Raw genomic sequence first — 25,374 nt, 5'->3', positions numbered from 1 at the left:
ATCCCTAATATAATATCGTATTTTAAGATTACTATAATATTTAATATAACTTAGTATTTTATACCTTATATATTAATAAGAAGCTACGTTACTTTTATATTAATTACTTCTTAGCTATACTTTACCGCGGTTTCTTTTATAATTATAAGTTAATAGGGCTTATCTTTAAGTGTTTAAGGTAATTATAATTTATTAACGAGATTTAGTAAGATAAAATTTTCTTATACTTTACTATTAATTATTACCTAGATCTTTTATTCTATTATAATTATATTAATTATAAGGTATATTATACTATTAATATTTATAGTATATAAAGACCTATTAGATCTTTATTAAGAAATTGGTTTTAATTGTAATAATAGCTATTATTTCCTAATTTATTAATTCTATTCTTATATTATTCTTTAACGCGTTATTCTAGGCGTTATTATTAATAGTTATCTTTTAACGTATTATTAAAGCTTTCTTAATAATCGCTTAATCTATTATTTATATTAATTAAACTTAAGCTAAGTAAGTTACTTATAGTTATATAGTTCCCTTTATTCCTATATTATAAGGTTATAATTTAGGTAATATATACGTTATTCTTAGTATAATATAATTTTTCGTTTAATATCTTAGAATTAGTTTATTATAATTTTAATTATATTATAAGGGTTATTCTCCTTCCCTTTTATTCTCGTAGAAACTATTTACTATTTTACTTACTATTAAGGTGCGTGTAGTAATTATTATTATAATAAAAGGTTTAATTAGGAAGTTTATATTTAACTTTAAGTTTATTTTTCTTAATTAAATAATTTTCTTCTTTTTAGATTAATTCTAGTAAAGGTTCGCTTTTTAGTAAGAGTATTTAATATTCCTAAAAGTCGTTAGGTATTAATTAGGTTCTAAATTTTTAATCTTTATTTAAATTAGTATTATTTACTAACGTATAGTTTTCTTTATTACTTATTATCAGAGCATTAACAAAAAAACTACACTACATGTAGTTTTTTAGTGTAGTTTTTAGTGTAGTGTAGTTTTTGTAGTTTTAGTGTAGTTTAACTACACTACAACTACATTTATAGTGTAATATGTAATTATAGAGAGAAATTTTTAATTATAAATATAACGTTAATTATAAGACTTATAAGGTTATAATTATTATACCTTAATAGAGCTAATTTAGCTCTTTATAATGCACTAATTTTTATACGTATAGCTTATAAATTAAGCGAGTTATAATAGGTTAAATCTTAGCTAAAAATTAAGATCCACTTTTTTTAAATAAGAGACTAAAAGCTTAATATCTCGCTTAATATCCACATTTTAAGGTTAATTTTTAAAGATTTAAAATCACGTGATTTTTAGCTTTATTTTAATATATAATATGCTTATATAAGCTTTTTTTTAGTAAAACTTTTTTATAATAAAATTTAAAAATAAAAAAGTTAAGTAAGAAATATAAAATCTATTATAATATAAGAAATAATATATATAAAAAGAAAGTATAAAATATTATTTTATATGAAAAATTTTAAGGTATTTAAATATATTATTTATAACTTTAATATATTTCTTATAACTTTAATATTTAATATTTTATATTTAAGTTATAGGGTAATATTATAAATATTATTATTTTATAAGATATTTATATATAAATAATAGAAATTTTTAAATTTTTTACATTAAATATATTTTACTTATAATAATAATATAAAATAATACTTGCTTACTTAATATAATTCCCTTATAATTCCCTTTTATTTTATTTTTATTTTATTTTTATTAGTTTTTTAATCCCTATTTTTAGCTTATTTAAGCTAGCTAATCCCTGCTTACTAATATTAATATTAGTAAGCAAATGTAGCTCTATTTTAGCTTACTAATTATATTAGCTAATAATAGCTTATAAATTAATTAACACTACACATTACACTAATTTTTAAAATGTAATGTAGTGTAGTAAAACTACACTACACTACACTACACTAAAATTCACTAAAAACTACAAAACTACACTACTTTTAATGCTCTGCTTATTATATTAAGATTTCGCGTAGGTAAGTCTTCTTAATTTATAATATAAAGCTTTTTACCTTTAAAGATTAGCTTTTATAGCTTTTTTAAGGCTTTACATTTATTTATAAAGTATTTAGTCTTACTATAATTATAATAAGTCTTTCCCTTTTCCTTATTTATAGCGTTAAGTTCTATAGGTCTAGCGTAATATTCGTATATAGTAAAGGTTTAGCGTAGCTTATTACTATTAGGTTTATTAAACCTAGTATATAATTTAAATTTCCTGTAACTTTTTTTATAACATTACTTATATAAACAATTATTTGCCTTAATAACTATTTTAATAAAGTTATTAAATAACTTAAAATAATCTTCTTAATAAATATTATCCTTTACTTCTTCTTTAAGTTCTTAATAGAAGACTTTTATTTTAGGTTTAGTATTCTAGTTAAGTTTTACTATAATACGTTTAAATTCCCTAGTATAATAAGCTATAGATTTAATTTACTTAAGTTAAGTAAGTTATCGTATAGCTTTCTTATACTTATTAGGATTTTTAAATATAGTAAGAAGTTATTCTTTAAAGGTTTTATAATTAAAGAAAATATAAATAACTTTTGCTCTAGCTTTAGCACTATACTTAAGATATACGCGAAGGGTTAGCTTCTACTATTCTATTACCTTTTTAGTTAAGAGGTTACTAATATAAAGAATCTATAATTTAAGCGTTTTATAGATTTTCTTATTAACTTAAAGGTAAGCTTAAGCTTATATAAGAAAGTTTTTAATATTACTCTTATAACTATTATATAGTTCTAGTTTAAGAAATTTTAGTATATTATAAGTGTTTATAGGGGTTATAAGTATAATTTTATAAACTATTATAAGTTTCTCTTCTTACTTATTAAGCTTTTTATAAAGGTTATTTTATCGTTTAAGAAGCTATTAATTTTACTTCTCTATTTTAGTAATCTTATTATAAAGATACTTTATTATTTTTTTAGAGTTAATAGTCTTTTCGCTTAAAGTAAATATCTTAAAAGTTATTATTACTTAAAGTTTTAAGGTAATTTATTAAATAGAATTAATTAAAATGTAATAGTAGCTTAGATTTTAAGGTATAATAGGTTTATTTCTTAGAAAGTAACAGAGCATTGAAAGTAGTGTAGTTTTGTAGTTTTTAGTGAATTTTAGTGTAGTGTAGTGTAGTGTAGTTTTACTACACTACATTACATTTTAAAATTAGTGTAATGTGTAGTGTTAATTAATTTATAAGCTATTATTAGCTAATATAATTAGTAAGCTAAAATAGAGCTACATTTGCTTACTAATATTAATATTAGTAAGCAGGGATTAGCTAGCTTAAATAAGCTAAAAACAGGGATTAAAAAACTAATAAAAATAAAATAAAAATAAAATAAAAGGGAATTATAAGGGAATTATATTAAGTAAGCAAGTATTATTTTATATTATTATTATAAGTAAAATATATTTAATGTAAAAAATTTAAAAATTTCTATTATTTATATATAAATATCTTATAAAATAATAATATTTATAATATTACCCTATAACTTAAATATAAAATATTAAATATTAAAGTTATAAGAAATATATTAAAGTTATAAATAATATATTTAAATACCTTAAAATTTTTCATATAAAATAATATTTTATACTTTCTTTTTATATATATTATTTCTTATATTATAATAGATTTTATATTTCTTACTTAACTTTTTTATTTTAAATTTTATTATAAAAAAGTTTTACTAAAAAAAAGCTTATATAAGCATATTATATATTAAAATAAAGCTAAAAATCACGTGATTTTAAATCTTTAAAAATTAACCTTAAAATGTGGATATTAAGCGAGATATTAAGCTTTTAGTCTCTTATTTAAAAAAAGTGGATCTTAATTTTTAGCTAAGATTTAACCTATTATAACTCGCTTAATTTATAAGCTATACGTATAAAAATTAGTGCATTATAAAGAGCTAAATTAGCTCTATTAAGGTATAATAATTATAACCTTATAAGTCTTATAATTAACGTTATATTTATAATTAAAAATTTCTCTCTATAATTACATATTACACTATAAATGTAGTTGTAGTGTAGTTAAACTACACTAAAACTACAAAAACTACACTACACTAAAAACTACACTAAAAAACTACATGTAGTGTAGTTTTTTTTGTTAATGCTCTGGAAAGTAAGTTAAGTTAAATGCTATAAAGTAGCTTTTTAAGTAGTATTATAATAAGGCTATTAAGAGTATAACTCTTAATAGTAAGACTATTACTTAAATTAATTAATAGAGACTTAAATTACCTAATTATAGGAATATCTTCTCCTTAAGTACTCGTTTACCTTTTTATTATAATCCTAGATTAGGTAAAGCTTATTTAATTTCTCGTATTAGATTAGGTTAATTCCCTTTAATCTATTAAGTTAAATTAAACTAATTCCATTTAATTCTATTACGTAACCTATAATTCCGTTAGGCCCTATTCTTGTCTGTTATTAGCGGCTTATGCCTTCGGCTAATTGCTTTAGGTACCCTTAGTTTGTAACACTTAGCTTTAATTATTTATAATAATAGTAATTATAAGAAGTTATTAGCTATTATAAAGCGCATTATTAAGTTAATATTAGCTTTAAGTATTACTTAAAAGGTAATAAATAATTTATTATAATAATTACTTATTATTATAAAAAAGGCTATTATATTTAATAATAGTATTAGTTTATCTTTAATATGTCTTTTTATTATTTTCTTATATTATTACTTATAATCTTATTAAAGTTAATACTTACTTAAGAATTATAATTTAAGCGTAAGTAATTTAATAAAGATATTAAGTAATAAGTAAAGTATTATTTACTTATCTTTAAGCTTAAATTTATTATTTAAGAGAGAGAATACTTTAAATAAGAATAATATAACCTAGTATTATTAATTAGGTTCTTTTATTATTATACTATTAAATTAGATTTAGCTTTAAGCTATAGTTTATTATTATAATAAATTAGGTTTCTTTTATTTAATTATTTTTTATATATTAAACCCTAGTATTATCTTAGCTTAAGTTTAGCTTTAACTTACTCTTAGTATTATTTTTAGCTTATATAACTTATCTTTTTATAAGTAATATAATAAGATAATAATAAAGAAGCTTACTTATATTTAATAGCTATTAAGTTAAGGTTTATATTAAGCTAATATTTTTTAAAGCCTAGTAGAATTTCTTATAATTCTTAAGTTAATTTTATAATTAGCTATTATTATACTATAGGTATTTAATAATAATATAATATACGTTCTTTACGTTTATTTTATATTAATATAAGAGAGACTTTACCTTAAAGATACGTTACTTATAAAGGAATTAATTAAAACTTATATAGCTAATATATAGCTATATTAGAGTTATTATTTTATGTTTTAATAGGTTTAAGTATATTCTCTTATCTTACTTAATAAATTTAAGTTAAGATACGTTTTTTATTACCTTAACGTTTCTTTATAGGTAATAATTTTTAGCCTTATAATATTAATAGTAGAATTTATATTATTAGTTTACTTATAATTAGAGCATTAACAAGAAAACTACATTTTCAATTTTCAAAAAAGCTTAAATAATTAGTAATAAATCTAATAAAATACTTGAATTATAATAATAAATACATAAATTAGCTAATATTATAAACAATTAGCTCACATAAAAAAGTGGGTCCTTCTAGCTTATTATAAGCTTAAAAACTAGATTATGTAATTTTCTAAAAACACACTACACTACACTACACTACAAAACTACATTTTGTAGTTTTTACAGTTCTAGGCTTATAAGAGCTTATAAGGACCCACTTTTTTATGTTAGCCTATGGTAGAAGATTTATACTATTTATCCGTAAAACTTATAATCTTATAAGTATTTTATTAGATTAATATAAATTTTTATATTCGAAACTACAAAAACTACAAAACTACAAAACTACACTACAGTTAATGCTCTGCTTATAATACCTCTTATATAATATTACCTTAACTTTAAGTTTATAGCTATTATATAATTTCTTTATTAGGTTTTCTTTATAAGCTATACCTTTATTTAAGTACTCTTACTATAAATACGTATATTATATAAATTTAACCTAATATTTCTAAGTCTTTAAGCTATTATTTAAAGCGCCTTTTTATATAATTTAAACAAAGGTTTAATAGTAAAATAGCTACTTTTACCTTAAGCTAAAGAATTAAGGTAGCTTTAAATACTTTAATAATAACTTAAAGGTATTTTAATTATTTACTAGTAAGTTATCACGTAATATCTCTTAGCTTATTATATATCTTTATTAGTTTATAATATACGCTTACTTAATAAGTAATAATAAATTAAATTACTTAATTATATAAGTATTTAGCTTCTTTATAAGAGTATTCTTAAGCAAATACTATAAGAGAGGTAAAAGTAAGTTATTATTAGGTTAACTTATTTTTAATTTTTATTTAATATTTATTTTAAGTGAGCTTTTAATTAAGTTATACGCTTAAAAAGTATACTTTTATAATTATTAGTAATATCTTTATATTATTAAAGTAAACGCGTATTATTATTAATATTCATATACGATTAAAGTATATAAGCTTACTCTTTACTAGGTTAAAGTCAGAGCATTGACAAAAAAACTACACTACATGTAGTTTTTTAGTGTAGTTTTTAGTGTAGTGTAGTTTTTGTAGTTTTAGTGTAGTTTAACTACACTACAACTACATTTATAGTGTAATATGTAATTATAAGGGCTTTAAAAGTAGACTTATAAGCTTATAAAAATAACCAAAAAATACTATAATTTTAGCTCATTATAATGCTATAAAAATATCCTTTATAAGTTAATTAATAAGTAAGATATTAAAGTTTAAGAATTCTAAAAATAAAGATATTAACTTGATTTATTTTAAGTATTTAATAAGAAATAAATGCTTTTTAAATGTTATTTATATATATATAATATATGTAATTAATATAAAAATTTAAAATATATATTTTTTTTTACCTTAATTATATGTAAATAATATTTTAAAATATTTTTAGTTTTTATTTATATTTTATTTAAGTAAAATAAATCTATAAAAATAAGTAATAAGTATTTTTATATTTTATATAAGTTATCCTAATAGCTTATTAATATAAAACGTATAACTTTATCTAATATATATTTAATAAAATTTATATAAATTATTTTATATATAATTATATATGTTTTTTAATTTAATTAATATATATTATTTATATTAAAGTAAAATTATATATATTATTAATTTATATATTATAAAGTATTTTATAAGCTTAAATATATATTTAATATAATTAATTCTATATATATAAAGATTAATATAAATATTAAAAACTTTATTCTTAAGTTTTTTTTATTCTATATATTAAAACTATTATAACTTTATGAAAAAAAGGAGTTTAAAAACAAGAGTAGTATCATTTTAAAGCTTATAATCTTAGCTATTTAAAAATATTAACCCCACTTAATTTTACCCATTAATTATAAAGATAATAGCCGCGGTATTTAGTGGGGCAAGTTAACTAGGGTAAAACGCCATAGCGTTTTACCCCACTTTAATAAAAAACGCCACAATTTCTATTTCCTAATATCTCTACGAATACTTAACTAAAATTTATAAGCTTATAACTAATTAATAGCCCTTAAAAAGCCCTTTAATTTAATACTAGTTGCATAATTATAAGTCTAGTATTCTAGGAGTTATATTCGGTTAAAGTTTTAAGATACAAAGATTTCCTGTAAGCTGTATATACATGTTTAAGTGATAAAACAGCATATTATCACATAACATAACGCCTTTAATGCATTGTAAGCACACCGGCTTTTTTAACTGTTTCACTACAGTTACATTTTCTCGTAAAACTATTCTATTATTTTCCGCACGAATATGCATGTTTAAGGGGTAAGTTAGGCATTAAAAAATGCCTAAATTTTAAGGTTTCTAAAACCGTTTGTATTGTAAATTTATTCTATATATTGACTGTGTTCTCCCACTTTAAAGTTTAGAACCTTTCTTTTCTACATTAATCTTCTTACCCTTATAACTCTACGAATACTTAACTTTTATTTAAACTTTTTTTATTATTAGATAGCCTTAAATTTAGGCTATCTTATAAAAACTTTTTATTATTTAAAACCTACCTTTACAATGGATTAAAATCCTCTTGGAATTACACCTCTTATTATTACGGATAATTCAAGCTTTTCTCAGCAAACTTCAACTAAAAAAGACCATATAAATGATAAAAGCTATTAATTTCGCATAAAATCATATATTATTTAACATAACCTTTTTTCTTATGAGGTTTCAGCAGTTAATTTAGAAAAACCACGAGAAATCACCTTTTTTTGCAGCCAACCAAGCTGTAACTTTACTTTTACCTGCCCAGCTAGCCGTTTTCAGTCCTCTAATGGTTTAGCATATTATAGGAAAAAACATCCTACTATTGCAGTATTAAAAGCCGAAGAAAACGATAAAATAACTAGTAAGTTACTTCTTTTATTATTTTATATCTTATTATATTATTATTTTATATCCTATTATATTATTAATTTATATATTTATAATATTATAAATTTATAATTTACTAATTTACTTATAAATAGTACCTGCTATTACAGAGTCACCTTTAATATTCGACTTTTTAACTGAATCTAGCTTTTCTAGCTTTTTAAGAAGCAATAAAAGACCTAGAAATAATACTATTACTAGTAGTAGTAATGGATTTTCTAAGGATACTGCTCTTATATTAGCTCTTGAATTTATGCTTCAAAATAACCTATCTTTTGCTATTATAACTAGTGAAAGCTTTAAAAAGCTTTTAAGTTATTATTACAAGTAAGTTTATATTATATTATTATATTATTTATATATAAGTTATATATTATACTAATATTAAGTTATTTTAGCCATAATATAAGCTTTTTTCATTATAGAGGCCTTACATCTCACATGAAAATATTACATTCCGATATAAAAAAGAATATAATAAATAAAATTCAAAATCAAGTTAATAAAATGGGTTTTATATCTATTCAACTTGATATTTGGACTTCAATTAATTCTAAATTATATTTAGGGGTTATAGCTAATTGGTTAAACCCCCAATTTGACTTAAAATATTATTTAATTGGTAAGTATATTTATATTTATATTTATATTATTATTATTATTATTATTATAATTTAAAAGCTAATTATATATTAGGATTTGAATATTTACCTACTAGCTATACCGGCCATTTAATTAATTCAATTTTTAATGAATTATTAACTGAATATAATATAAACCCTAAAAAAATTACAAGGTTAGTAGTTTATAATTAATAATTATATATAAAATAATATTAATTTACTAACTTTTTAATTATTATAGCTTTACTAGAGATAACGGCTCTAATAATAACACCTTTTTATCTTCTTTTTTAAACTTATATTCTAAAAGGCATAAAAAGCCTTTAGATATTCGTTGTATAGCCCATATTTTAAATATAGTGGCTAAAGATATAATATCTATATTTATTAACGAAACAACAAATACCGAAAATATCGAAGATTATATAAATAGCGAATTTTTACATTATTCTACCGAAGAATTCAACGATTTATCTGCTAAAAAAAGAATAAAATTTAATAATTTAATTCCAGGTATTTATTATAATTTATAATACTTATTTTAAGTTATTTTATATAATTTAAGCTAATTATAAAATAGGAATTATTGGAAAAGTTAAAAGAATAGCTATTCTTATTAAAAATAACCAATAACTTTATTTATAATGGTTAGAAGCTTTAAAAGAAGCTAAAGATAAGGGATTTATTACTAGAAATAGTAATCTTACAAAAATACCATTAGGTAAGTTATTAATTCTATATTATAAATATTATTTAAAGCTTTAAAAGCTTATAAATATTATTTTTAATATTAATAAGTTATAATAACTAACTTTACTTATATTAGCAAACGTAATAAGATGGAATTTAACCTATAAAATACTTTACACAGCTATTTTATTAGCAGAACCTATTAAAATATTACAAAAAAAAACGAATTTAGCAGCTTTTAAAGATGCTAGCTTAACTACGCAAGAATAGGCTGATTTAAATACTTTAACAAGTATTTTAGAGATTTTTAATCAGCTTACAACACAATTACAAAGCTAATCTTATAATACTATAAGTTTAGTATGTTTTTTTCTAATAAGAATTCATACTTTACTTTAAGATATATTAAAAGATCAAAAAAGTTGGCTTAAAAATGTAAGTTTTATAATATTTATAATATTTATAATTTTATTTTAAATTACTAACTATTTTATAGTTAAATACTTATAATCTATTAGCTAAGGTCTTTATTTTAGCTTTAGAAAAAGGCTTACATAAATTAAATTACTATTTTCCTAAGGATATTAATAGTAATTATAATTTTTAGAAGCCTTATTTATTTGCTGCTATATTAGACCCTAGGCTTAATTTATAATCAATTAAAAATCAATTAAGTATTAATTCTAATACTATTAATCAACTATTAAAAGACTTAAAAGCCGAATATAAAGAGTAAGTTATAATTTATTATATATATATTTTAAATCCCTTAATAACTAATAACTAATTATATAATAGAACTTATTAAGAATATATAAAAGACCCTAAAAATAAAGCAATTCCTTATATAGAATTAAAAGAAATTTCTTCTAATTCTAAAAAATCGACTAAAAATATAAATAATACTCGAATTAAAGTTAATTTACAATAACCAGCTAATTTAACTTCTTATAATAATACTAAGCTTCAACCTAGCTTATTTAATAACTTATTTCCAAAGCAAAAAACTAAAGCTATTGAAAAAACTAGAAAAAATGAGATTTCTAGTTATTTAAAGCTTAATTTTGAAGAAGATACGGTATTTTTTATCTTTATAATATTATTTATACATTTATAATTATAAGCTAACTTTTAATAGCAAGATATATTTATTTGGTGGGCTAATTCCACTGAATCTTTCCTAATTCTTTCTATAATAGCTCGAAAATATTTAGCTATTCCAGCTACTTTAGGAGCTATAGAAGGGAATTTTAACCAGGGAACTAATATTATTACTAAGCGAAGAACTACTTTATTACATGAAAATATTCGAATTATTTTATTATTAAAAAACTGGGTTAAAAATAAGAATAAAAGGGTAGAAAATAAGAGATATTATAATTTATTTTCATATTCTAGTGGAAATTCAGAAGAAAAAGAAGAGGAAGAGGAAGAGGAAGAAGAAGAAGATTAGAATAAAGTTTTAACTAATTCTAATAAAAATAAGGATATTTCTAAGTCTAATTATATAGATATTAGTAAGGATATAAAAGAAGAAGAAGAGGAGGAAAATATTTATGATTCTAATACTTAATTTAATATTAAAAGGGTTTTTTTATTATTATTTTTTATTTTATATAAAAGAGTGAAATTTTAGCGTTATAAAAGTCTAAAAAGTAATATTTGAAGTTAATTATATAAAGAGTTATTTAAATTTATATTTTATATAAATTTATATATATAATATAACTAAAAGAATATAATCTCTTATATTTATAATAATAATTATATTACTTATAAGGCTAAAGCTAATATATTTAATTAAGAATATTATTTATTACCTTAATATATTACTTATAAGCTTTATATTTAATATTTTTATATTTAAGTTATAGGGTAATAAGTTAAATCTCTTTTTTTATAAAATATTTATATATAAATAATAGGATTTTTTTCCTTTATTAAATTAAGTAAATTTTAATTATAATTATCATATAAAATAATACTTACTTACCTAATATAAATCCCTTAAATTTCTCTTATACTTTCTCTTATTTTTATATTTTTATTACGTCTTTAATCCCTGTTTTTAGCTTATCTAAGCTAGCTAATCCCTGCTTACTAATACTAATATTAGTAAGTAAATTTAGCCCTATTTTAGCTTACTAATTATATTAGCTAATAATAGCTTATAAATTTATTAATACTATATATTACACTAATTTTTAAAATGTAATGTAGTGTAGTAAAACTACACTACACTACACTACACTAAATTTCACTAAAAACTACAAAACTACACTACTTTCAATGCTCTGGTTAAAGTAAACTTTAACGTTTATTATCTAATTTACGCACGTATTTTAAGCGGTTTTAAGGTATTATTACATTTAATTTAATATCTTATTAAAGGCTAAGATATTTATATTATTAACGAAATTTATAATAAGAATATTTAGTACTTTTTAAAGTTATTAATAAAGTAAGGTAATATAAAGTAAAAATAGTATTAATAAGAGTAATAAATCTTATAAAATACTTATTAATATTTAATAAACCTAAAATATTTATTTATTAAAGTATAAGTAACTTATTCTTGACTTAATTATAGCTTAAATAAACGCGATTATTTAATAAAAAAGCCTTACCTTTAAAAGCATTTAAATAAGTTTAAGGTAATTAATTATATTAAAGGTATTATTAATATTTAACTATAAAAGTAAAGTAATATTACGTTAACTTTAAGCTATTTTAATTACTTTTATTATAATTTAAAGCGTAATTTTAATAAACTTATCTCTTTTATTTTTTATTTAAAGGTTTAAAAGTATTATCTTTACCTTAATAACCCACGTAATTTATCTTATAATTATAGTCTTTATAACTTTATCTATTATATTTAAAAGTAATATTAGCCTTTAATTACTCGCTTACTTATAGTTCTTTAGCTTTTTTATTAGCTTTTATAATATAATTACTTTAATAATATAAAACTAGGCTAAAAAGTAAGTGTATTTAAGTAAGCTATTAAGAAAATAAGTAATTACTTTAATAAGAGATCCCTTATAAGCTTTTAAGAGGCTAGCTAATATCTTATTATCTTTAAAAGCCTTTTAACTTATTATAAACGTTAAGGCTATTTTTATTTTAATAGGGTTAACGTAGTTTTCTTTTAAAATATAAGTAATATTAAGCTAAAAAAAGGTTAGGTTTAAGATAATATTAAGGTTAATTATAAACTTAAAAAAGAATTTCTTAATAAGAATATTAGCCTTATTAGTATATTTTATAATTAATTACTTTATAGAATTATTTAAGTTACCTTAATATAATAATAAAAGATTAGCTTACTTTAAGGGGGTATAGCTTTAAAGTCTCGCTTATCTTTTTAATTTTTAAAGGCCTTTTTTAGCTAATAATACCTTTCTTAAAGCGTTTTATTACGTGCTTCTTTTTTCTTTAATTATAATTTAAGTTTAAGTTTTCTTTACCTTATAATAAAGTTATTAATTTAACTTTATATACCTTTTAACTTAAGCTCTCTTTACTTTACGCGTAATTATTATTATCTTAATTACGTAATTAATTTATTAAAATTCCCCTTTAAGCTTACTCTTTCTCTTTTTTAAGGCTATTAATTAAGTCATTTCTTATAATTACTTAATAAGTTAATTTATATATTTATTAATCTCTTAATAGTTTTAAATTAGTATTAAAGTTATTTATTAAGTTAAAGTAATATTATATCTTTATAGCTATTAAATTATCTTTTATCTTCTTTTATATATATTTTAATAGTAAGATATTTAATATAAGCCTCTTCTCTTTAAGGTTAATACTAATTAATTATAAAATATAATTAAATTTAATTATATTAAGCGCGCTTAAGTATATTACTTTAAGGCTTCTTATAACTTATATTAGATTTATAATACTATTCTTATAGTTATAATATTATTAAATAGGTTTTTTATATAACGTAATAAGTATAAGTTACTATTACTTTATTATTTATAAAAGTCTTTTTACTCTATTAAATATTCTATTATAAGCGTTTTATAATAGGTGTTTTTAGTTAAAATTACTAATAAAAACGCTTTAATTTAAGGGCTTTATTATCTTTAATTTTATTAATAGTATTTATTAATTAAAGCTTAATAGCTTTAAATAAAGTGAAAAAATATTAATATCTTTAAGTATTATATAGCTTTAATTCTTTTCTTCTTAGGCCTTTTACGTGTTAAAGCTATATCTTTTATTAATATATATAACGTTTCTTTCTTTATAATATATTAGGTAATATTTACTAAGCTTTAAGCTAAAAGGCTAGCTATATCTTCTTATTTCCTATTCTTATATTACTATTAAATTAATATTAAAGTTATATTATAGTATTATATATATAAGTGTATTCTTCTTATTAATATTCTAATAAAGGATTTTTATTATTACTAAATAAAGGGTTAAATAATTATAATTAATACTTTTATTAAGGGAATATTAGCTAATAGGTAGCTAATATATTATAATATTCTATTTAATTAAAAGTTAATAATATTATAATAGTTATAGCTTTCTAGTAGGTGCTCTCTCTTTTTTATAAGAGGTTAATCTTTTACTAAGAATAAGTTACTCTTAGCTCTTAGTTTTAAGTGGTATTTATTATTATAATATAGCTTAATAAATCTTATTAAGCGTTTTATATATACTTCTTTAGCTTTATTTTAATAGTAGCTCGACCCGAACTGCTAGCAGTCCTGTCCCCATTTGAAGAGGCGATGCCTGGTATTGCCGCGAGGTGTTATCATAAGCGTGCCTCCCAATAGAAATAGGAGTTCTTACGCTCAGACGAGGCAAAATTTCCATAGCAAGTGTTGGGTGACAATGGCTGATGGATGAACTTGGGTTGGCATGTAAGCCACTGGCTGCGGACTTCATGCACCACAACTTACTCATTCTGCCTTGTCCCATCACCTCCGACGTGGCCATGTTGTGCCAAGTCGTCCACTTACAATACGCGTGTCACATCCAGCACTATAGTACTCCATCTCAGGAGAACAAGGATGATCAGATGTCGGTGCAATGAATCGCACCATCGGCTCACGGTCATCCCGCGCCACTGAGACTGTCAGCACAGGGTCCTTATGCGGGCCGTCAATTGTAGCCTGTATCCTGCCTAGACTCTTACATGCGAGAAGCATTCCATTACGCGAGTTCGCTGGCTGGAGAACTCGCATAGACGGCGGAGTTCGCTTCGACTCTTAAGCTGGAGGAACAACTTGATCTCTTATTGCGGAGTTCCTGCCGGGCGGCTGTGTTTTCCTTAATAAGCCTCTCCTTGAGGAGAATGAGAATGTTGGCAAGTGGCGAGAGTTGCGGCTTTGGGCGACATTTTCCCAGCCAAAATACCACCCGTGCTTTGGACAAGGCGCATGTAGAGGAGCCCAGACAATCCGTGAACTTTTCATCATCGCCACACTTGGGCTCCTGTTTCAGCATCGTCGACTTGACGAGAGACCGGCCCTGCCCTGATCACTGATACGGAGCAGTAGCTCCACGAGTCCACCCTAAATGCTACCGGATTCTCGGAGGCCCCTGGAGAAACACCAATGAGTCAATGACGACTATCGCCGACAGGGCGTGATCTCGGTCGGCCGAGAAAAGCCATTCCAACCCATTCCAGCCATTTGGGGGTGGAGATCGGGATCTACCCGCCAGCAGTAGCACCTGGGTTCTTTGCTCGGAAAGCAACTAGGCTTGCGTGGCTGGCCGTTTGTCAACTCGGCGCTTATCCACTGGGCCATGTTCCAAGGATACCCAACGACGCTCATATCGAACTTGAATTCAGACAGGAGCAAAGTCCTACTTGGAGTATCCGTATGTATGCATGTGATTTGCGTACCAGCAACATCCTTCTGACCAACACCTAGTGGATGTACGTAGTTGGATGAATAAGATGTAATGATGACAGATGATGTATCACTCCGGCATAACACTTCTACTCCGTACCTCGCCCCGAGTGTATCCTACTAGACATTCAGCATTGATCAGGCTCTGGTCCTAATAAGGCGAAGCCCTGGCGGTGGTTACTCACTTTCCGAACGACTGCATAACTTACGATGCGACGTCAGTCCCCAAGTTACACCGTCTGTAGTTAGTGTTTTCCAGCTAACGAAACTCCGCAAATATCTCCCCGCTCAGTACCAGTTTCAAGTCATGGTGGAAGCGTCGGGAGCCGATTGTCTGCATATCAGCGACGACGTTGAGGAACGGACCAAAGATTTGCTGGCTAGTGCTCATTCACTTGGGTGCCGCAGAGAAGATTGCGCCGCGATCCGTATTAGTAGGCCACCGGCAAGATATATTGCGGCTATGAAGCACATTTTCTCCTCAGAAGCATCCGCCTCAAGTCGCATAGCATCAAGACTTAGCCGCAAACCATATCGGCCAGTCCTTGTGCATAAGATATTGGGCAACGACGATATTTCTGAGGCGGCGGCACTGATGAATGAAGATCTAGGGACAGGAAATCATCGTGTCTGCTCCATTCTGTACCCTATTCTATTACGCATAACATCCGGCAATCATGGTGCAGTTGGTTGAGGTTTCAAGCCGTCTTGGGCTCATCGCAGGAGCCTTGTCAGTAATTGTCAGTACTCTCCCAAAGTGGATGATATATTCAACGTTGCTACTGGGGCGTTCAATACTCAAGCAATATAGGTCATATTATATACTGCAGGCGGCTGCATTTACAACCTGTGTTTGCACCCTTTGAGAAAATACCCTGGTCCTTGGTTCTGTGCGGTTTCTCGAATCCCTTACCTGCGTTCTCTGCTCAGCGGAAGGCATCATGTCACTGTACTTCATCTGCATAAGAAATACGGATCCATTGTGCGGATTGCGCCCAATGAGCTCGCTTTCAGTGACGCTGAGGCGTGGAGAGATATTATGGGACACAAGAACAACGCCGAAGAGTTTCCCAAGTATCGTCCCCTTTACCGACCAGGTAGATCTGCACTCATGCCGCCAGACATAATATACTCAGGTCGGGACGAACATGCCGCATTGAGACGGCAACTATCTCATGGGTTCTCAGACAAGTCCATGAGAGCCCAAGAGTCACGTATCGTACACTTTGTCGATCTCCTCATCAAGCGACTATACCAGTGGAACAACAATGGCAAGACTCCCCTCCGTATGGACTCGTGGTACAATTTCACCACATTTGACATCATCGGTGACTTGGCCTTTGGAGACTCTTTCGGCTGTCTCGAAAATTCCGACTACCACGAATGGGTCCAGTGTATTTTTGAATTGAGTCGTCTGGGGACCTATTTCCAGATCGAAGACTATTACCCTTTCATGAAGCGTATCGTAACGAGGATGATTCCCAACCGGGCCCTCGAGAAGCAGAGCTTCCACGACAAGATCAACAAAGCAAAGCTGCAGAAAAGAATCGAAGCTGGTAGTAGGGATGACCTGATAGATGGTGTCTTGAAGAAGAAGGATGAGTGGAACATGTCGATTGAGCAATTAGAGTCGAATTCCACGCTGCTAGTCATTGCAGGATCTGAGACGACGGCTACCGTCCTCTCTGGTGTCACGTACTTGCTCACATCTAACCCTCACACCCTTAAGCGCCTGACAGATGAAGTTCGGTCGAACTTTGCCGATGAAGACGAGATTACTATCGAATCTGCCGGCAGACTTCGGTATATGCTAGCCTGTTTAGATGAAGCTCTCCGAATGTATCCGCCTGTTGCAATTGCATTGCCAAGAACCACTCCAGAGGAGGGCGGGATGGTTGCGGGAACCTTCTTTCCTAAAGGCGTGAGTAACTGACCCTCCCCAAGGCGAGAAAGATGGTGAGAATTATACAAATGGATGCTTACCTGACCTCAGACTGTTTTGGGCGTCCATCACTGGGCTGTATATCACATGGAAGAGCACTTCAAGGACCCATTCAACTTCCACCCCGAGAGATTTTTAGGAGACGCAAGGTTCGCAAACGACAACCGAAACATTTTTCAGCCATTCCATGTCGGTCCACGAAATTGTATTGGCAGGAAGTAAGCATCGCAGTGCGCACCTGCCTAGTTGCCTCTGCCCCTCTTTCCCCCTCTCTTCCCTCCTCTCCTTCCCCCGGTCAAAACCCCCTCCAATCTCCCTCTCCAACACACACACGATCGTCTCCTTTCATGTGACTATGAATGACACGCAAAGTAATGCTAACGGGCACTGTAGCCTGGCATATGCTGAGATGCGATTGATCCTTGCTCGTGTGGTTTATAATTTCGACATGAAACTTGCGTCTGAGAGTTCGGGGTGGCTGAACCAACGATCGTATACGCTGTGGGAGAAGTATCCCTTGATGGTGTATCTTACTCCCAGAGCTGACAAGGCAAAACCAGCACTGTGAAGGGAAGCAGCAGCATCTACCGGAGCTTGAAGAATATAATGGTGCCGATCCAAGAGCTAGGGATGTAGAATGTGTCTTGCCACTTTCTTGATGGAACGGCTGAATCCCACTCATTGTACATATGTCGGCTCTAGTAATCTCATATACACTCTGATATTGCGTCCAACGGTACCACCTCGGGTACTTTCAAACAGCTCAAAGCGGTCATCAACACCTTCTCCCATCATTCACAGACTACGTGTCACATTGATGAATGATTTCTTAATTGACCATCGTAACCCTCATCCCCACTCACGTTGGGCATGCCTCTCCATTCGTCTCCGATGTATGTCGGCGCACTCCTCCCTCCCTACGCCAAATTGCTCAATAGGCCCCTTTGATAGTAATTTGCCCTGTCTTGCACCTTGCGAATATGGTTTGGCGCTGTCCTGGATGAGACTGACCATTGTCCCTCTCCTGCAACATGAACGAACGACCAGTTCTCAACCAGAAACTTTATATGTGGGCCCTTTGCATTCTGCCCCAGCAATCGATCATTGAGGCGTACTCCCGTATTCCCGGTGGCAAGCTTATGTAGCTAATACCTATCTACCGAGGCACCCAAGGTTGGTTTGCTAGGTAAGCTTCCGTAAGATGAGCTTCAGCATGTTGTCACCATGCTGGCGCGTTCCTAGCCCCCGCATCATCACCATCGGCGACACCAACAAGGAAGCTGATCAATTGATTTTCCATATCTGAACCGGCTGTAGCACGACCACTGCGGTTGGTGCTTGGCGATATTAACCCCGTGCCCGCCGTCTCGAGACACAGAGTGAGACACAGAGCGACGAGACGATTTGACTTTCCGACGCCGGCTGTCGATGTCGATACGCTTGTGCGGCTATTTCAATTAGACTACGATGAAGGACGGCGACAGCAACAGCGACAGGGACCAAAAGGCCAAGGCGACAACAGTGAAACATGCAACCTTTGCCGAACCAGAAAAGCAGGCCGACGGGTCCGTAGGCGACAGTGACGATGACACCAATGAGTTGGAGGTGCGAATGCCTTCGTCCCAATTGAGTCGCGACACTTTCCTGGTGCACATAGCTAACACAAGAGGTCATTTTCTGCTTCTAGGTGACTTTTGACCCTGCCAATCCATATCGCCGAAAGAGTTCTCTTGTGGCATCAGAGGTAGTGCCGCCATATGCACATCAACGTCCCGTGGCTGCCCGGCGCGACCAATGCCTTGTCCACCAGTTTCTAGATAGCCAGCGTCGAGCCACCGCCGCAGTTGGCGAAGCTCCTCAGAAAAGATATCATGCGCATCCTATTTATGCCAGCCCCGACGAGCACGATGAGGACACTGTCGATGAAACCAGAGCAAAGGGCAAAGACAGACCCTTCGAACCTGAACACAAGCCAAGACAAGACTCACGTGTCGAGGTAGATCCCTCTAGCCTCGATGAGGGTCAAATTGGACAGGCTGATCAGGAGACTTGGACCCGTACTATGTCCAAGACTGCCTCGCAGCTGGATTTGACTCAAAACGAAGAGGTTCACAGTCGCATGCTTACTAAAAAGCAGCTTAGCGACATGGCATGGGGTGTTCGCGAATTAAGTCGAAGACTGAGCAGCATGCGAATCCGCTTTCGAGTCAAGACCGTTTTCCTTCTGACCAAGGTATACGACCAAGACTTGATTCCCAAGACAAAAGAATTGACAAAGTGGCTTTTGCACAATGAAAGAGACGTTGATTACGTAGTGTTTGTGCAAGACAAATTGAAGACGAGCAAGAAGTTCGACGTAGCCGGGATTCTGGACGACGCGGCCAAGAGCTACTCTGCAGACGGTGCTGTAGACTTCGCCACAGCAAGAGCGAGTTTGGAACGACGACTGCGGTACTGGGACGAGCCAATGTGTAGATCACGACCACATATGTTTGACTTTGTTATTACGCTTGGGGGTGACGGCACGGTTCTGTATGGCAGCTGGTTATTCCAGCGCATCGTCCCTCCTGTCTTGAGCTTTGCCCTCGGCAGCTTGGGGTTTTTGACCAAATTCGACTTTGGAGAGCACGAAAGTATACTAGCTTCTGCGTTTGACAAGGGCGTCACTGTTAGTTTGCGCCTTCGTTTTGAAAGCACGGTGATGAGAAGCATCAGACGGAAGTACTCTGACGGCGAAAAGGAGTCTGGCGAAGACGATGACGATCTTCACAGGCGCAGGGACTTGGTAGAGGAGTTGATAGGGGAAGAGAGGGAAGATGAACACACTCATCGACCTGACGGCACTTACGAAATCCTGAACGAAGTGGTGGTGGACCGTGGACCGAATCCCAGTAAGAAGAAAACCCCTCTCCTGATGAGTATTGTGTCAAACCTCCATTTAACAGAATATCCTAGCCATGTCATACACTGAGATTTTCGGAGACGACGAGCACTTCACCTCCATTCTTGCGGATGGCGTTTGCGTATCTACACCAACGGGATCCACGGCGTATAATCTCGCAGCTGGAGGTTCGCTCTGCCACCCTGAAAACCCCGTCATGCTAGTCACCTCAATTTGCGCGCACACACTCTCGTTCAGGCCAATCATTCTGCCCGATACCATTGTGCTCCGCGTTGGTGTGCCGTACGACGCCCGGACGGCGTCGTGGGCGAGTTTTGATGGCCGTGAGCGGGTGGAGATGAAGCCTGGTGACTATGTGACTATCAGCGCGAGCCGGTTCCCATTCGCGTCTGTGCAGACAGAGGGTCGGCGAAGCGAGGACTGGGTGAATAGTATCAGTGGGAAACTGGGTTGGAACACGCGGCAGAAACAAAAGGAGTTCAAGAAGTGGGATTAGGAGTGTTGGCAATGAGGGGTATTCTGCTTTGTCTGGTGAAGCTATGGATGGTTGTATATAGATGATTTTGAAGATTTGATGTAGCATCTACTTCGTAAATAGGAGGGAAATGGGAAGTTCGGTTGTATGTACACGAAGGCATCTGGTATCGTGCATCTGGTGTCTTGATTGATTATCGGTGTAATGGTGTGCCTGATGGGTGATGCACCGGCGAGATGCAGTGACAAGTTTGTTTCTCAAACCGAAAGGATGTCGATGGTATTGTCTTTTTGTCTAATGTTGCGATGGCGGTATGATTGGCGTTTGTACCTGAAGTAAAGGGCGGAAAGCATTTCGATCCCTGTGATGTGCTCTAAAACTTGCAGAGTGGGAATGACGACCAGTCGGGTCGGGCTGGTACCTGACCAACAAGGGTACGCAGTGGGGACTGGAGCTCTTTCCCCGACATGGAAGCTCAGCTAGGGAATCAGGACAGGACTCATAGGAGCACTTGAACTCAGTTACCAGCAGCATAAACCGACAGAGCCAACGCAGCGCACCCTCACGCTCAGCCAATTTCAGAAAATTGCTGACTTCCCTTCCCAAAAACCGCCAATTGACTTCTTCTCCTCGCAGCACCGGCCGCCATCATCACGAAGCTCATCTTCACAAACGACCACAACCACCCGCCACAATGACCGACCTGCCCCCCGACCTCTTCGACCAAACCACCATCATTTCCCTCCTCGCCACCGTCGCCATCGTCCTAGTCGCCTACCTCACCTCCAAACCCGTCCTGCCCACGTCAACATCCGGCACGCTCCGCTTCCTCTTCATCTGGCATCTCGCCGATGCGCTGTGCCACTTCATCCTTGAAGGCAGCTTCCTGTACCACTGCTTCTTCTCGTATATGACGCCCGACGCCGAGACGGACATTGCCAACTTGTTTCCCACACCGTTCAATTTCCTGGGCTGGGAGAACCAGAGAATTTATGGGCCGCAAAGCGGTGGGGATAACCCGTTTGCGCAGCTGTGGATGGTATATGCCAGGGCGGACAAGAGATGGGCTGGTATCGACCTGGTACGCCACATACCTCTTTCCGAGTGATGGAATTTATAATGAGTGTGTAGAGCTGACTTTTCTCTCCTACTCGATGGGCGGATTCAGGGTGTGGTTAGTCTTGAACTGCTGACTGTGTTCTTTGATGGACCGGTGGCCTTATATATCTGCTATTTAATTAGCAAGGGCAGCCCAAAAGCAAACTTTTGGATGATTATTCTGGCTACTGCTGAGCTTTACGGAGGTGCGCATTGCGGATTGGCTGACTTGTGTTGTGAAACTTTTTCCTTTTTGTTTGCTAACTACGTCATAGGATTCATGACCTTTTGCCCCGAGTGGCTCACCGGCAATATTAACCTGGATGGTAGCAACTTCATGTACATGTGGGTGTACCTCGTCTTCTTCAACGGGCTCTGGATTGTCATCCCTCTTTATGCCATGTGGTATTCGTACTGCCAGATCTCACTTGCGTTTTTGGCCCTGCCCACCAAAAAGAATAACTAGGGGGGTTACGCGGGAAAGGCGTACGGGATGTAGATACGAATGCCGCATGGGTTACACCAAGATGGTGGACGGGCAAGCAACTTTACTGGTGAATGAAGGGGAACTGTAATTAGTATCACGAAAACAATTTACGACGCTGCAACAAAAGCATATATCAACGGGTCAAAGACGAAAATTTGCCAAACTTTGAATTGCAATTATCTAGGGGGTATTAGTTATGCACGTCATCCGCAAACAAAATTTGTTCTCGGCATTTCCCGTCCATCAGAACCAATCTAGACCTGCTGCTTGTGAGCCTCAGCCTTAGCATCGTGCTTGTGCTCGTCGACCTTGTCACCAAGGGCGTCCTTGGCAGCAGAAGCACTACACCAGTTAGTTTACATCTCGTACGGCAATCCCGGGATGTTCATACCGAGTGCCGATGGAAGCATCGCTGTCCTTGGCAACCTGCTTGTTGGTCTCCTTGGAGGCTCCGCTGGTAGCCTGCTTGACAGTCTCGGAGACGTAGTTGGCACCTTGCTTGAGGGAATCCATTGTCACAGTAGTTTGATAAGTTGTTTTTTTTAGAGAGAAAATGTGATTGAATTGTTTAGTTGGTAAAGGTGTGGTTCGATGTCCAGGATGAGAGAGATGGAGGAACGGGAAGGCCGTCTTGTGGCTCTTTATACACAACGTCAGAATGATGAGCACAGCAGGAGCGCGGTCAAGGCTTCACCGGTTCGCCTCGTTTTCCGTGACTACAAGACTGTTTTCCTTTCACATGACGGGCTGATAGGCATATTGCGTCATGGATATTCCAAGACCACACTTTTGGTAGGACATGATGTTGGGAGATGATGTCGGGGTGAAGCTCCGAGGGACGGGATCGTCTTCTATTGGCTGGGAGACTTTGGGCAACCGAGAAAGTGGGTGCCTCGCGGCTGGGTGAAAGTTCACCTATCTGCCTTGGTAAAAAATTGTCACGGATTGGGAACATGAGGCGCAAGAAGGACCGTGGGCTGCGGCAGGTTGCACCTGCATCTTTCGTGGTTCAACTGTTAGCTGGAGATGTGCCTTCCACGATGGATGACGTCAGGCGCTTGCGGCTCGTGGTGGTCATTGGCGTATAGTCACTGCCCCCGTTTTTATCTCCCGCCAAGTTAACCCTTTGAAAGTGCGGAGGTGCGTTTGCTGTACTGGCCCCATTTTTCTACAGAACATTGAGGATACCTTTTTAGTAACAAAACACGATGCTATTATGTCTGTGATGTGTTAAGTGTAAAGTCCTTTTACATATGTAATACTTTTATTATCACGTTATTTTATAGTAAAATTAAGTACTCCGTATACTAGAATATAAGCTCTCTTATTAGGTCACATGCTGGTTCGGTACAGCAAACGCACCTCCGCACATTCAAAGGGATGGGTTGAGTCGGGAGAGCAAACAGAAGGAACCTGTCATGCAGGTAAATCCCATGACTCTGCCTTTTTGTCAGACAGACAAGTCTTCTTAAACTGGCAACTGGTTGAAGCGTAGGGGTCTGTTAGCCACAGGTGGGGGAGGGGAACCTCACGAATGACGCACGACCGTGTGGAGGAGCAAAGCGCTGTCTTGCAGTTGCCTTGGTTGCTCTGTGGAAAGAGCCTCGATTGGCGCGTGCTCTGATGTATGATCGAGATCCTGTCGCGACGGACGTTTGTCTCCGGCCATTAGAATTTTTTGAACTTTGCTGCGTGCTGTCGTGGCCACTGGACTGGAGAAGTCCGACGATAGACGTCGACTTGTCGGCATATCAGGTCTACCTGGTTGCCTCCCTCCCCCAAATACTCAGCAGCTGGGGAATGATATCGATAATGGCCGGTGGCGGTGTCGTGCGTACCGGCCAGCACCGTCGAGACGTTTCTACCAGGGTCCCGGCATAATAGCCGTTACATTGTGGAGATGGGCTTCATGCCACTTGGTACGACTGGAATGTGACGATTTGAAATCATTTTATGCCAGTTTTCAAGGACGGACGGAGGCAAGGAGGTTCCCAAGTCCGTGGCTTGGTTGTTTGGGTCGGCAATACTGCCTGCCGGCCATGGCTGAATCGCAATGCTGAACAGCCTGAGCGAGCCCCCTCGTGATACTATGCCTTCAGTATTTTCCTCCCGAAGTAACATGGACAAATGGCAAAATACCATCTACTCTCTACCTAAGCTTTATATCCTGTACTCTTCTGCGGCCTGCTGCTATCTTGGTGCAGACCTTTTGAAAAAGATGACTGTGGGGTCTGACTTTGGAAAAGTACACGCAATGAACCAAGCAAGTTTTGTACGGGCAAAGGCAGTATCTCTGAACACCATTCCGTTTGTGCTTCTGTGCTCACCCTCCTCTAGCCTAATCGGTGTCCTCTCCGCGTTTCAGTGATGCTTCACAGCCACTGGCATTAACGAATAGAGCTCTGGTGAGCCTGGCTCGACTAGACAGTGGATTCAATGCGTCGGGCGTTAACAAGAAGTGGCGTTCCCCTCCCGGGTCGAAAACCGCGAGAACAGAGTTCATCCGACTGTGTGTGTGTTGCGGGAGAAGAGTGGCTGAGTACCTAGGTGGTTTAAATTGTTCCGGCTAGCTCGGGCCCGGACAGATCAGGCAGGTCCCTTGATAACCAGTCGCGCGGCCTAAACGCTTGCATGACCTTGAATTGCGAAATAAGCAAAATTGCA

The 25,374-nt window shown here is 32.6% G+C and overlaps 7 protein-coding genes across 7 annotated transcripts; 6 read left to right on the top strand and 1 right to left on the bottom strand.

Moving 5' to 3' along the window:
• Positions 1-15,624: 15,624 nt before the first annotated feature.
• J3458_003612 (uncharacterized protein) lies at positions 15,625-16,500 on the top strand (the record flags this gene model as incomplete). Its single annotated transcript, XM_066117860.1, has 3 exons — positions 15,625-15,774; positions 15,828-16,023; positions 16,099-16,500. Exon 3 carries the CDS (start codon positions 16,114-16,116, stop codon positions 16,498-16,500), a length of 387 nt encoding a protein of 128 aa, XP_065977652.1. The 5' UTR covers positions 15,625-15,774; positions 15,828-16,023; positions 16,099-16,113.
• A 345-nt stretch (positions 16,501-16,845) lies between these two features.
• On the top strand, positions 16,846-18,316 carry J3458_003611 (uncharacterized protein; the record flags this gene model as incomplete). Its single annotated transcript, XM_007808661.2, has 3 exons — positions 16,846-17,727; positions 17,800-17,966; positions 18,142-18,316. The coding sequence occupies 3 exons, from the start codon at positions 16,846-16,848 to the stop codon at positions 18,314-18,316; spliced, it is 1,224 nt and encodes a 407-aa protein (XP_007806852.2).
• An 899-nt stretch (positions 18,317-19,215) lies between these two features.
• J3458_003610 (uncharacterized protein) lies at positions 19,216-19,446 on the top strand (the record flags this gene model as incomplete). The annotated part of the gene is made up of 1 exon (XM_066117859.1): positions 19,216-19,446. The coding sequence occupies one exon, from the start codon at positions 19,216-19,218 to the stop codon at positions 19,444-19,446; it is 231 nt and encodes a 76-aa protein (XP_065977651.1).
• Positions 19,447-19,810: 364 nt separating this feature from the next.
• Positions 19,811-21,146, top strand: J3458_003609 (uncharacterized protein; the record flags this gene model as incomplete). The annotated part of the gene is made up of 2 exons (XM_007808662.2): positions 19,811-20,639; positions 20,704-21,146. 2 exons carry the CDS (start codon positions 19,811-19,813, stop codon positions 21,144-21,146), a joined length of 1,272 nt encoding a protein of 423 aa, XP_007806853.2.
• Positions 21,147-21,574: 428 nt separating this feature from the next.
• Positions 21,575-22,863, top strand: J3458_003608 (uncharacterized protein). Its single transcript, XM_066117858.1, has 3 exons — positions 21,575-22,206; positions 22,294-22,429; positions 22,499-22,863. The coding sequence occupies exons 1-3, from the start codon at positions 21,820-21,822 to the stop codon at positions 22,687-22,689; spliced, it is 714 nt and encodes a 237-aa protein (XP_065977650.1). The 5' UTR covers positions 21,575-21,819; the 3' UTR covers positions 22,690-22,863.
• A 101-nt stretch (positions 22,864-22,964) lies between these two features.
• On the bottom strand, positions 22,965-23,223 carry GRG1_2 (Glucose-repressible protein; the record flags this gene model as incomplete). Its single annotated transcript, XM_007808664.1, has 2 exons — positions 22,965-23,052; positions 23,102-23,223. The coding sequence occupies 2 exons, from the start codon at positions 23,221-23,223 to the stop codon at positions 22,965-22,967; spliced, it is 210 nt and encodes a 69-aa protein (XP_007806855.1).
• Positions 23,224-24,763: 1,540 nt separating this feature from the next.
• On the top strand, positions 24,764-25,078 carry J3458_003606 (uncharacterized protein; the record flags this gene model as incomplete). Its single annotated transcript, XM_066117857.1, has 1 exon — positions 24,764-25,078. The coding sequence occupies one exon, from the start codon at positions 24,764-24,766 to the stop codon at positions 25,076-25,078; it is 315 nt and encodes a 104-aa protein (XP_065977649.1).
• Between the last annotated feature and the right edge of the window lie 296 nt (positions 25,079-25,374).

This window comes from Metarhizium acridum, assembly GCF_019434415.1.
Source record: "Metarhizium acridum strain ARSEF 324 chromosome Unknown scaffold_13, whole genome shotgun sequence".
Taxonomy (NCBI): Eukaryota; Fungi; Ascomycota; class Sordariomycetes; order Hypocreales; family Clavicipitaceae; genus Metarhizium; species Metarhizium acridum.
This window is presented reverse-complemented; position numbering and strand designations above follow the sequence as displayed.

Excerpts from the sequence above, each read along its gene's own strand:
- J3458_003608 (XM_066117858.1), top strand. The coding sequence starts at position 21,820 with ATGACCGACCTGCCCCCCGACCTCTTCGACCAAACCACCATCATTTCC. Across the intron at positions 22,207-22,293 it reads GATGGGCTGGTATCGACCTG|GGTGTGGTTAGTCTTGAACT; the intron begins GTACGCCACATA and ends GGGCGGATTCAG. Across the intron at positions 22,430-22,498 it reads TACTGCTGAGCTTTACGGAG|GATTCATGACCTTTTGCCCC; the intron begins GTGCGCATTGCG and ends ACTACGTCATAG.